Consider the following 12,613-nt stretch of genomic DNA (forward strand, 5'->3'; position numbering starts at 1 on the left):
GTTGTGTACATTATTCTGAAAAACTATACAAACTTCCGAGCAAGCCTGTCCCACTGCCATGCTAGTTCAGGAATATCTTCATCCTAGTTCTGTCACTTTTCTAACTTGCCCATTCTTGCAGCTCTGCTTCTATGAGACTATAAAAGTTGATGCTTGCCTACCTGTATCTTATGCATCCCTGGTGGTGTGGATTTAGTCAACTTTATCTCTGAAGATCTCATAAGTAATTTCAGTTTTCAAAGCTTTTTTTGTAAACTTCCTCCTGATTTTCTTTTACCTCTTAACAACTCTACATGTATAGAAAACAGTAGATGCACTCAAGGGCTTAAAGGGGTTCGTGTGACCTCCGTTCTGTATTCAACAGTAAGTGAATGATGTACAACACTTCTTTCTCCCATGCCTTTCTCTTTTTCAAGGAAACAAATGTCACTGCCCTTTTTGATCCTTACTGTAAAATACTTTAAACATCTGTCTGCACTTTTTAGGCTGTACAGGCTGTTTGATTTCTTTTAAAAACGTGAAGCGGCTTTTTCCTAACTTTGTTTTGAAGGGGTAGCTTCTTGGGCTACTGAAAAACTTGCAAGGAAGAAGGTGAGCAGGCTGGCTGAGGACGGGGGCGTGAGGGACCCCCCGTGACGGCCATTTCGTGAGGGGCGTTGTGGTGGCAGCCCTGCTCCTCCACGTCCCTCCCTGTCTCCCCACCTGCGTGGGGCCATGCGCTACTGCCTGCTTCACCTTCGTGCAGGGCCACGATGCTCCTTGTCACCTGGGCATCGCTGAACCTTTTATCCTTGACTTGTTCGTGCTGTGGGCCGCACCAGGCACCTGCACCACCCCCTGATCCGCTGGGCAGTGCCCCAGCGCCCGCCCCGCCTCGCCCTGCGCATAATGGCGGCGGCGGCGGGGCGGGGCCTCCCGCCCTCAGCCCCCGCTGCTCCTCGGCGCCCGGCCGTGACGCGGCGGCGGTTGCGCGGCGGTGGCGGCGGCCATGGCCATCTGTCAGTTCTTCCTGCAGGGCCGCTGCCGCTTCGGCGACAAGTGCTGGAACGAGCACCCTCGCGGCGGCGGCGGGCGCCACCAAGGTACCGGGGCGGCGGGGAGCCGGGCGGGGAGCCGGCTGCGGCCGGGGGCTGCTGGCAGCGGGGCGCCGGGCTCACCTGGGTGCCTTCGGTGGGTTTAGACCCGTGCTTCTCCGTTAGCAGGCGCTGCCAGAGGAGGAGGTGGATGGGGCGCCGCCAACCAGAGGTACACCAACGTTATCCAGCCGTCTGCCTTTAAGAGCGGCGCCTGGGGCGGCAGCAAAGATCCCGGACGAGGAATGTTCGGCTCCTCCGATCTTGGGTCGTCCGGCGGCGGCGGCAGAAGCGCAGACTTTTCCCAGAACAGGTTCTCCGCGTTAAGCAGTCAAAGTCTCGGTGATGGCTATAGAGATGAAGAAGAGAGGCTTCTGTAAGTTACAATCCTGCCGCGTTGGAAGTGTTAACAAGGAGCTAAAAGTTTACTGGGTAACGCAGAGGATGTGGTCCCGAGGAGGGTAGCAGGGATGTGTAGGAGGAAGCATAGAAAACCCTGCATCCTTTAATCCTCTGGAGCTGTGACAGCATGAGAAGGAAGGGGTCCTTGTGCTGAACCTGGGCAGGGCAGCTAGCCAGCTGTGGCACCGGTAAGACAGTTAGCTGCTTGAGGTGCAGACGGGGATAAGGAAGGAGAAACTAAGCTGTGTGTTATATTACAAACATCCCAGTGCCTGTCATGTTTTGTTCCTGTGTAATAATCTGCCTCCCCCCTTCAGTTTTTAACCTTTCACTGTTTATTTACATTTGGATTTCAGCCTGTTGCTGTAGCTTCTATTTTTGTGCTTCCACCAAGGCTGGATTTTTATACTTCCGATTCTTTTCCAAAAACTTACATAATTATTTCCTCCCCCTTTACTGAATTTTGCCATTTAATACTACGCATATTCATTCACATCGTAGTATCTTCTAACAGTGAGAAAGTTCTAAAGGGTACTGTGATGTGCAGCTTCAGGGCATATCCTGTGACAGCATATCCTATCCAAGGATTAAATACACATCCTGTGTTTTTTTTTTTATAAAAAAACTGGTTTAATTTACTGGCAGTACTCTATACGTTAGATGGTACAGTGAAATGCTTTGAAGGGACACACGTATCCTGCAGAATGAGCGCATTTTTTTCCACAGAGAATGGCGTACTTCTGTTCATCCTGTGTAGCATCCTACTTAGTGTTAACTTAATTTTAGTGTTTCCAGGTACTTGCATTTGACTCTGCTTTTGGTGTTTTTCTTTTGACTACCTAGTTTCTCCTTCATTTGTTTTTATGCTTTGTTTTCTAGTGAATGTATAGTGAAAGACATGGAAATTTGGGAGTCTTCAGGACAATGGATGTTTTCATCTTACTCACCTATGAAAGAGAAGCCTAATATTACAGGTAGGTAATGTTCTTAGTGTCACTGCATACTGCTACTTTTTAAAATGTTCCTTATACTTACCCACACCTGTTATACGCATATAAAGCTGTTGGCAAGGTGACCCCTTGCCTCATGATGGAACAGGAAGGAATGTTGGGTTATGACAGATGCATTTTGCATACTCGCACCTTCTGTAATGAATCCTTCTTGCAACACAAACTGTAACTGACTTATCACAGAGGGTGTAGCAAGGCCCGTTTCTTCCTAACTAGAGAGGGAGACTGGAAGTTACATTTTCTTTGAGATTTTTGATTATTCGTCTCCTTACAGGCTTTCAAGATTTCTCGCCAGAAGAATTGCGTCTGGAGTGTTATAACTGCAGAGCAAACAATAACGCTCAGACCTATGTAAGTATTTTAAAACGACTTCTTATTTCACTGTAGGACTTGTTACTTTTGTTCGGGTGGCAACTCTTGACTCGCTTGATTACCAGACTCAAGGAGATTATCAGAATACCAAAGTATTTTTAACTTACTGTGCACTAAATAGAAAACAAAATAGCTGCTAGCCTGAGTGCTCTGCCATAACTTCTTACTTCTCTCTGATAATTATATGATACAATTCTCACAAAATAAGTAAGTATTCAAAGCATGTGTTTCTGTCAATAAACCAGATCAAAATCTGAATTTTCCAGTCTGTTGTGTAAGAGCTGATAGCAAATAATGTGACCTTGCAGCATGTGACTAGACACAAAAGAATTATTGATATTTGTTATGCAAGATCTTCTTGAAAATTAAGAAATTCAGTTACAAAAAGATGAAGTGCTCTGCTCTTACAGGCATTTGGGACATCAGAACACTTTCTTAGTTTTTTAAGGAAAATTTTGTTAGTCTAGGCTTCAAATAGGGTGTTTCTGTAAACTTAAATGTGGGAAATGCAAGTTAGGAATTCCTGAAAAATAAGTTATTTAATCACTTTGGGGTTTCTTATTTAGCACTTTAATCACAGTTATCCAGACACAAGTACTACTTACTGCTGCGGGTGTTCTGTGCAGCAACCTGTCGGATCACATTAAAGGGACTGATTTAAGTTAGGGAAGTTAATTGCTGCAAAGCTAAGTATTTTAGGATGTCTATTATGTTACTCTGAATTGTTCTGCTTTTTGAAAGGGGTTATTTTTTTTCTGAAAATGTGGGAGAAACTAAGACAAATCTTAGGACTTCAACATAATTAGTGAGCCCATAAGTAAACAGGACAGATAAAAAACCATAGAAAAGCTTAGTCTTTTATACTTAAAACTCAAATATTTGGTGGTGGGGTTTTTTTGCAAGTATATATTTCAGACAGTGGTAGAGCTTAGATTTGGTAAGTTCCGGGGCATTTTTTAATCTTACTGTTGTGTAAAGTGTAAAAATAAAAATAAAAAACTAAAGGGGAATAGTAAGAGAATTGAAGGAAATTCTGGGTTAATACAAATTTCAGCTCCTTGCCTTGAAGTTTCAAGACAGAAAAAAATCTGTCTTTTGGCTTAATGAAGTTTTTTTAATTCTAGATATTTTCTTTTAGTTTTCTATCAGATCATTCTAGTTCCACTTTATCAAGTCTAATAAAAACATGCTTGTCTTTTCCCTTGTTTTAGTTAAATTCTGTCCAACATTTAGCAAAAGAGTGGAAAGAGAGGCTGCTGCAGTTGAAGGCTTTAAATGCGTCGACAAAAGTAGCATTGGTGAGTGTTAATGAAGGGTAAAATATTTCTGGTTTTGATGTCATTTTTTGCTTAATCTTTGGCAAAGCTTTGTGGGTGTTTTTTTTGTTTTTAAGATTCACGTAGTTTCTGTTAAAAATGCTATTAAATAATGATTTCTAAGACATGGTTGTAATATGCCACCTTGTTTTTAAGGAAAAGATCTTGCAAATATTCCATAGAAATTTCAGCTGTTATTAAAGGGTTTAACTGCACAACTGTGTAAAAAATTAGGTGGTAGGTATTGGTTTGGAGATGTCAGGATACTGTTGTACAAGCACATATACATGATTCTTCTAGGGCATCCTTTTTTGCAACTAAATACCTGAGACCTGAAAATGTTTGGTTCCTAGATTTAGTGGCGGTGTTAACGGTAGATACATGAATTGTTCCAAGGAAAAACACATGGCATGAAAACGTTTGGCTGACTGGCAGCATGAAGATCTTGGCAGTAATCCGGCAATGGTAGAGAAACTGCAAAGTCTGGAAGGAGGAATTGCATAAGAGAATAGTTGCAGTTTGAGAACTGCCTCGTCCCTGCTACAGTGTAGTTTTTATTGGTGATAGAAGTGTGAGTGAATGCTCTAGCGCTGAGTCAGATGAACGTGGAAGTCTTTGAGCAGTTTGGGGTGTCAAATCCACCCCTCGGGAATCATGAAATCAGTGAGTTACTTGCAAGTTGGATTAGAAATAAAACTCCTTCGTTACCTAAGGAAAGGAGTAGTGAATCGGGATGATTCCAAAGTTAGGACAATGTTAGCAAAGCAGCAGCCAGGGATGGAAAATGTTATCATTGCAAGCCACATGGGAGTAACTGTACCTTAAGGATGGGTCTGGGTCATGTGCATGTGTAGCAGGGTGCAAACAGCCAGCCCCACCTTTTTTCCCTTGTGCTGATGATGGCTTTTCTGAAGCGGAATCAGGAGACCAGAACAGAATTTTCCTCTGGGCCATTTTGGGATAAACAGGGGAATTTTGGTAACGCCAGAATGAGAAATTGGTGCGTATTTGATACAGAAGAGCAGCTGTGTGAGGGTGAAATGGGAAGACAGGAAGACTAGTTGTTCTTGGGGAGCTGGCAAACAGTTGCGGATCTAGATGTTTCAGAAGAAGATGCTCAAGAACAGTTAAAGCCAATATTAACTAATCAGACAGAGTAAGTCCATTTAGGTAAAGCCTGCATGAACTGCGCTGAAGTTTTAAGTAATACGAACAGACCCCTTGGTCAGAGAACAGAAGAAGCCAAAGCAGTGGCACAAATAAAACAGACTCGAAAAGGTGAGATGAAAACGAGAGCTCAGAGAGGTGTTTGGTCATTGCAATTTATCGATTTTTTAATTTTTTTTTTCCTGTCAGTGAAGATATTTGTGCTTCTGGGGTGTTTCACAGAGAATAGCCTCAAAACAGTTTGTTTATACCTGCAACTGCATGCAATTAGTAAAAATGATCCGTGTCTGACTTTGTCTAAGTTGTGTTAAATTGAATGGTGCAGCTGTTCTGTTTTGTTTTTCCATGTAATCATTGAAAAATACTTGCCTGCCTTGGAATGTAGTTTTCATTTATGTATTTTGAATTGTTAAAGCTCTCCGAGTTAAAGAGCACGGCCATGCAGCCATTACCTTCGTTTGGATTTGGAGGACAGCAAACATCCAGCTTCGGGATGTCAAGTAAGTTCCTGCATTAAGAACCAACAATTGAGTTTTCTTCTGCAGGATTGAAATAGAGCAGTGTTTTAGTATCGCAGGTGTACCCGTTCTAAATGCTTTTATAATTGCAGGTTTTCCTGTGAACAGCAGCAGTAACAGTGCCAGCAATTTCTCCTTTAAAACAAGTTCCAGTCTCCTCAGCGCATCGTCAGGAAACGCCCCTGTTTTTGGCAGCTCTTCTGCTGGCTGCAGTCCTCCCGCCTTTGGTGCGATGTCCTCTGCTAGCGTTTCCCATCCTGCTGGTTTTGGTGGCCCATCAGCTCCCTCTGCAGCCTCCTTCTCGTTTAAGCTTTCTGAAACAACCAGCGGTTTTGGAACTTCTGGGTTTTCAGGCTTTGGCAGTTCTTCTACTATGAACTCTTCAAGCAGCACTCCACTTCCAGCTTTTGGAGCTTTTAATGCAGCAGCACAAGCGTCCCCCTCGCATTCAGGCAGTACTTTATTTGGTCAGACTGCCGGTGCCTCCGGACATAACCTAACACCAGCGCCTTCTGCACTCACAAACAGCGGTACAGCGGATAAGTTATTTACACCCAAGAGTGAATTAACAGCAGAAGAGTTGAAACAGTTTGAAGCAAAAAGGTTTATGCTGGGAAGGATACCTCTTAAGCCACCACCAATAGAACTCTTAAATATTTAAGACTTGTACGTTTATTCTGAAATTACACATTTTTGAAGGTATTCCATGACACCTCAAATACACAATTTTGTGATGGAGTCATGAATTAAAATGCCTCTCTCTGAGATACATTTTCATTTAATCTCAGTCTTCTGCAGTAATAAATGCTTAAAAATTGATTTTTTTCATTCTGTATTTATTTGGAGTTGACTTTTTATATCCAAGAAATAAGCTACTGAAAATAAAATTTCTTAGTAAAAGTTCCCTTTTATATTCTGTACTGTGAACGTGTGGGCAAGACACGTATTAAAAACCTCTTGTCAAAGGCAGGAATGCTTTGGTGTGGCATTCACAGCTACTGCGAATAGAATGCTAGGAAGAAATTAATGCAGTGCCAGCCTGCTTGTTGGACCACCTTGCCTTTTGTCTCTTCCTTGCAGGGTTCGTGCAGCCTCTGATAATTGTGGCTGGGCAGGGAAGGAGCAGACCGCACAGGAGACCTCTGTGACCCCGGAGTCAGTTCCCTTTCCCAGCTGATACAATTTAGGTTTCGTTGGTTTTTCTCCCTGAGGCCATGATCCATGTGTTAATGTCATACACTTGGTGAGGGGCAGCCTCGAAAGCATTTATCAAGAATAAGAAACTTGCTGTTTGCTGTTTTGGCACATCTTAGGTAAAACTTTTCAGCAATTGTAAAACTACTTATGACATTTACCTGACATGATGCAGTTTTGTTGTCTGGGTCTCGAGTCTCGCTGGGTGCCTATGTTAGCCGTACCTATACTGAATTGATGAGATGAGGGTATGTATTTTGCCAAGATGCTGTAACGCAGTGGTCAGAAATTTTCCAAAGGAGGTTCTAGAGTCAGGTGGAGAGAATATTAGTTCTTGGCCACGCACTCCTATTGATGGTTTAAAATCATTTAACCTCTTACTTAATAGGAAAGCAAAAAATGACTCTATGATAAACATAAATCAATTGGTTGTTTCTTTAACGTCAAAGATAACATCTCAGATCTTGCTACGGACTCATGGTCCTGCTTAAAACTTCACTTTAACTGTGTTTCCTACTTAAAGGCTGTTGCAGGAAGATGGCTTGCTAAAATAGTGTCAACAAATGTAAAATCTTGGCTGATAGGCTATGGGCAGGCACTCCGCAGCCATTCTGCTCCAGCAGAAATCAGAGTTCCTCAGTCCATGTGCTCAGTGTACATGAACCGTAAAATGGCATGTGTTATGTTACAGTACTGGGTTGCTTCTATTAAACGTTTTGGGTGATTGTTTTGCAGATGAAGTAAGGCATCTGGTTTTTGTTATTGTTGTTAATGAACCAGTACAGGCTTTGTACAACCCACAAACAAAATACCGATACATTGGCTTGGAGCCCCATTTAAATCTTATGAAACGTGTTTTTCCGAGCCGGGTCTCCGGAGCAGTGCTAAGACTTGTTCAAATTAAGAAATGTGCATCTCTTAGGGCTCACTTAGCACTGGATCGCTTGTGCCAGTCACTCAGCTTTTGACACAGGAACTGAGGAACATACCAAAATCCATTACGTAGTTGCAACTGTAGTTGCAGAAAATCCACAGCTTTACAGAAGCTATTAAACTCACATTTGTAAAAGCTTACTATTTAACAACAACAACAACAAAATGTGGCTTGCTAGATGAATTCCATAGCTGCCTAAACTTGGCCTATCCTATACCCTTTCCTGTATTTCATTTGTGAAGCCTTAGTGATTCTCAAACCCAAGTGTATCAGAAAGCCACAAGTTTTTGTTTAAGTTCCTGCAAAGTTTTTTATTGTTGCTATATTAAAGCAGTATTCTAGCAGGGCAAGAGCATATTTAGGAGTAAAGGTGTAATAGACTGAAGTCCCATTGACAACCTCAAGGATCCCCTGGAATGTTTTTAGAAGCCTGTGGATAATTTTGGCTCACCTTTAAGGCAGCAATGATTTTGAACGCACCTGTGCTTTCATCTTCATCTTTTTCCTTAATGCTTATCCTCTGAAATAATTTTAGTAAAAAATAATGGACAAAAAGGGCGGGGGGGACACAACTAAATAGCAGTTAAGGATACTCTGACAAATACTAAAGGTATCTTTACTAAGTTGCAGTGAAAGATGATTGAGCTTCTGTACCTCAGTGCTGCTGCTGTGCAGTGGAAGAGCTTAAAGCAGCTTACTTCCAAACTTAAGCGATGAGCTGTCTAAAACCTCTTTGTATCTCAGCAGGTTGTGGCTGCTACGCTGCACTAAGATGTTTCAAGGCCTTGAAATGTGAAAGGGTTGTTTAAGTCAAAGCACTTTTAATTAAGATAATAATAGGACCGTGAAAAATCTGAATAAGCTGTTGTGTGTACCCGAATTAACGCCAGTGGCCTACAGGGACGTAAGGGGAGAAGGGAATTTGCAAGTCTTAGGTTGCTTTGCTGTAAGAAATGAAAAGAGCGAGGTTCAGGGAGGTATTCCTGCTTTAGATGGCAATAAATAAAAATTCGTGTTTGAGCACATTTTTTGACCAATTATTTTTTTAGATCCTCTGTTCACGTGCAGAGAAAAATGAAACAATGCCTATTATGGAAATACTGAAGGCTGGATGTTTCATCCCAAATGGTCTTCTGAGTGTCTGAAAAGATGACAGAGAACAGTGGGAGACAATAATTGGCGATATGACATGGCTAGCAAAAGTCAAACTGTCTGTTTGGCTGCAGAAGTGGAGATAAGGATAGAATAGAAAGAAAGAGTCTTGCTCTAATGGGCTTACTAAACTGCAGAAAATAAGCAACAATTTGTCAGTAGATCAAAGCAATCTTTCCCAATATTTGCTCTCTATTTCATTTTTTGCTGTTTGTCCTGTTCTGCTTTTGTTGTAGTTGATATCAGAGTTGGTTATGAGTACAAAGAAGGCTAAATAATACCTTCCTTTCAGCTTCGATCCTTTCATTGCCTTAACTTCTCCTTTTCACATCTGCTTTTTTGTTTGCTAGAGGGCTGCCCTCCAGAAAGTCATAGTATTGTGGTCTGGCATCCAAAAATACGTATAGGGTGGCAGCAGTCACACATCTGATTTACTGAGCCTTGTTTCAGAACAGGAAACACGAGGTGAAAGCCCAAGCACAGAGGTGTAACACAGCATGATTGGCAGGACTTGCTCTGGGAAGCAGGCTAGAACGATCAAGCTCCATGTGATGTTTTCAAGTGCTTCCCTAACTTTGAAATAACAGGATTTATGAGTCACTGAAATTCCTGCACTGCGGTACAAACAACTAAGTTGAAGAATTAGTTGAAGTTTGGTTTCCAAGAGGTCGTGGATTAATCCTCAGACAGCAGCACTAGAGCCTGGCTGCGTGCTGGAGAAATGCCCTCTGCTGCCCAAGCAGAGGAAGCAACCCGGTGTGTAACAAAGGGAATTTGCTCTGCCCTCATTCCTCCGGATGGTGCTGGCAGCAGTGGGAGATGTCAAAACATGAGCTATTAACAGAGAAGAGAAAAACAAGAGCCTCAGAAAACATGATTTTGCCTTACAAGTTAAGCATTGTAGTCGTGCTCTGTAGTTTGGCTGCAAAGAGGTGAGGTAGCCTTGCTCTGAGAGTAGGAGGCGCTGTGAATAATCAACTGACTAGGTTTAAGCCACAAAAAGATAAAGGTATCAACAAGAACGATTTAACAAGAGACAGAAAGAAAAGGAAAGGAGCTTCCACAAACATCTAGGGGAAAGAAATATAAAGGGCCTGTTAGTATAGGTGCACTGAAGTGAGATCGGTAACTGAGATGGTGGAAATCTGGGTGGAAAATGGGTGGGAATCCCCCAGATAATTTCGGGGATTCTAGAGTCTGGTCATTTGGCTTTTACTAAAGCATTTGGAATAGACACCAAAGGCTGTCAGAAGTGATTAGGGTTAGACATTAGTCACATGCATTGATGAGTGAGTGAATCCTTTATGTCTGTGATCCACATCCCATATCCTAATGCTGAGGATAGAGAGAGCAACTGTGATTTGATTTTTACCTGGTCAATATCTGAGGAGAAAATCCATAGGTTCTATTTAGACATTATCGGTAGGTATCTAATTGTATTTGACCTCATACAAGCCAGCGAATGAAAGAGAAATCTGTACTGCCAGTGAGCGTACAGCGAGACTGAAAACTGTAGGGTTGCAAGGTACTGACAGCAGGTGAGCCCACAGTGGTTTCCATCAGGAAAACGTACTTTGAGACACAGGAATCGCACTTGCTGGGCGATTCAGTAACGCTGCATTTGGTTCTGAGCACACCGGTGCTGTAGAGCAGCTTGACAAATAGAAATTCAGAGAGCAACCAAAGTGATTGACAGCAAGGTGGAATCAGAGGAGCTGAAAAATGGCTGTTTTGTGAAAGTGAAGGCCGTGGTATGGGATGACTGTCCTGGTGGAGGTTTGCTCACAGAAGGGAAAAAATGGGATTTTTACAACACCTTGACCAGTAACCAGGACATTGAAGTGCTTCCTCAGAGTTGCCTTAGGCAGCACGTTTTCCTGCTGGGAAAGTCCTATTAATTCTCTGCTAAGATCTGGCCAGGCCAAAACAACAACACTGGATACAATTCCTGCCTGTCAGGGCTAATGGCACACGTCCTCAGAGACCCAAGAGTCAGCATAAGCACTTCTGATCCCTCACCTTTGAACCAGAACACACCAGCACTTGTGAAGAGAGTGACAAGAGTGTGAAGCACAGCATGTGAAGCAGGAGCTGTATGCCGCTCGCAGCTCTCCTGGGAAAGATTTAGGGCTCCGGCTGCAAGGAGGGAATCTCTCTCCATTGAGTTTGAAGAGGCAGATCAGCTCTGTAACACTGGAAGCAAATATACTTCTCAGTCCTGACACTTTCACTCACAATTGCTTGTTTTTTCTGTTAATAATAATAAAAGAGCAGTTATTAACAACACGGCCTTAGGCAGTACTCTTATTTAACCCACAATGCTCTTGTAAGTTTTTGGTTTGTTCTGCAGAATAAGGCTAGGCATGTTCTTACAACATGGTATCATGCAATATCTTTGCTAAGACTTACCCTCCTGCAAGATAACACAAACGGATCTTAAAACATAGGGATGAAGAGAAAGAACGAGATTTAAATGTCAACAGGCTGAGCAACATTTTTTTCCCCATGTTACGTGGATTGCTTTGTCGTCTGTGCTTTTCTCTGCAGACAGTGAGTGGGATTTGCTCTTACCATGTCACGTGAGAGGCACCAGAAACAAGTTTTACATCTTACACCTTCCAGCAGGCAGCTCTGTTACATTGCTAATTGCAGAGTAGTCATCAGAACAGTGAACTGGTGGTGCTCAAGTACCTGCAGCACTTATATCCTGTTCCACCTGAATTTCTGTTTCATTATGGCAGTGCACTCTTGGCAAACCAAATGCTTTCTAGTCAGCATCCAGACATGCTTCTCTAAGTCTTCAGCGTGCCCTTATCTTTGCAAATCACATGAAAGGTACCCAATATATATGCCCCAGATGTACTAAGTAATTAGATTAGTCCTAGTTATACAGAATATACCCACCCTCCTGTACGAATCAAACAAGCAACATTTTCATGTGTGTATGTGTAAAACCATGTCACATCACTTTAAAAGGGGCACAAGTTTATAACAAAGAGTTACATTTAAAAAATAATAAATTACAAATTTAGAACAAAAGCTGTCTCTGGATGACTAGTCACATGATAGCACTTGTTGCTTTACGTACCCTATCTGCCTCAGACAGAAATGTCCTAGCAGGGAGGGGAGGAGAAAGGAGAACAGCTCCTTGTACTGACCAGTACGAGGCAATCTGTGGTCTTCTACCTTTGGTCACAGCTCACTGTGTCATGAAACTCTTCGAGAACAGAGGGTAAACATGGCACCCCTTGGCAGCCCCCAGCACCTCCCTGCCCAAGTGTTACGGGCAGCCCTCTGTGGAGGTCAAGCAGCAAGGCAAGGGGAGATTTCCAGGGCTTTCAGCATTCTCCCCCTGCCTTAGAGCTTGCTCAGCAGCTCCTAAGTTGCTGGGGGACAAGGAGCTCCTCTGCTATGCCCACCAGCAGGTGAGGGTGCCCTGCATTTCTACCACCAGCAGGTGAGGGTGCCCTGCATT

General features: G+C 42.8%; 1 protein-coding gene across 1 annotated transcript; it reads left to right on the forward strand.

Moving 5' to 3' along the window:
• Window positions 1–988: 988 nt before the first annotated feature.
• On the forward strand, window positions 989–6,769 carry NUP42 (nucleoporin 42). Its single transcript, XM_035317111.1, has 7 exons — window positions 989–1,082; window positions 1,200–1,449; window positions 2,355–2,449; window positions 2,760–2,836; window positions 4,069–4,155; window positions 5,756–5,840; window positions 5,951–6,769. Exons 1-7 carry the CDS (start codon window positions 989–991, stop codon window positions 6,517–6,519), a joined length of 1,257 nt encoding a protein of 418 aa, XP_035173002.1. The 3' UTR covers window positions 6,520–6,769.
• The last annotated feature ends 5,844 nt before the right edge of the window (window positions 6,770–12,613 follow it).

Source organism: Oxyura jamaicensis, chromosome 2 (genome assembly GCF_011077185.1).
Source record: "Oxyura jamaicensis isolate SHBP4307 breed ruddy duck chromosome 2, BPBGC_Ojam_1.0, whole genome shotgun sequence".
NCBI lineage: Eukaryota > Metazoa > Chordata > Aves > Anseriformes > Anatidae > Oxyura > Oxyura jamaicensis.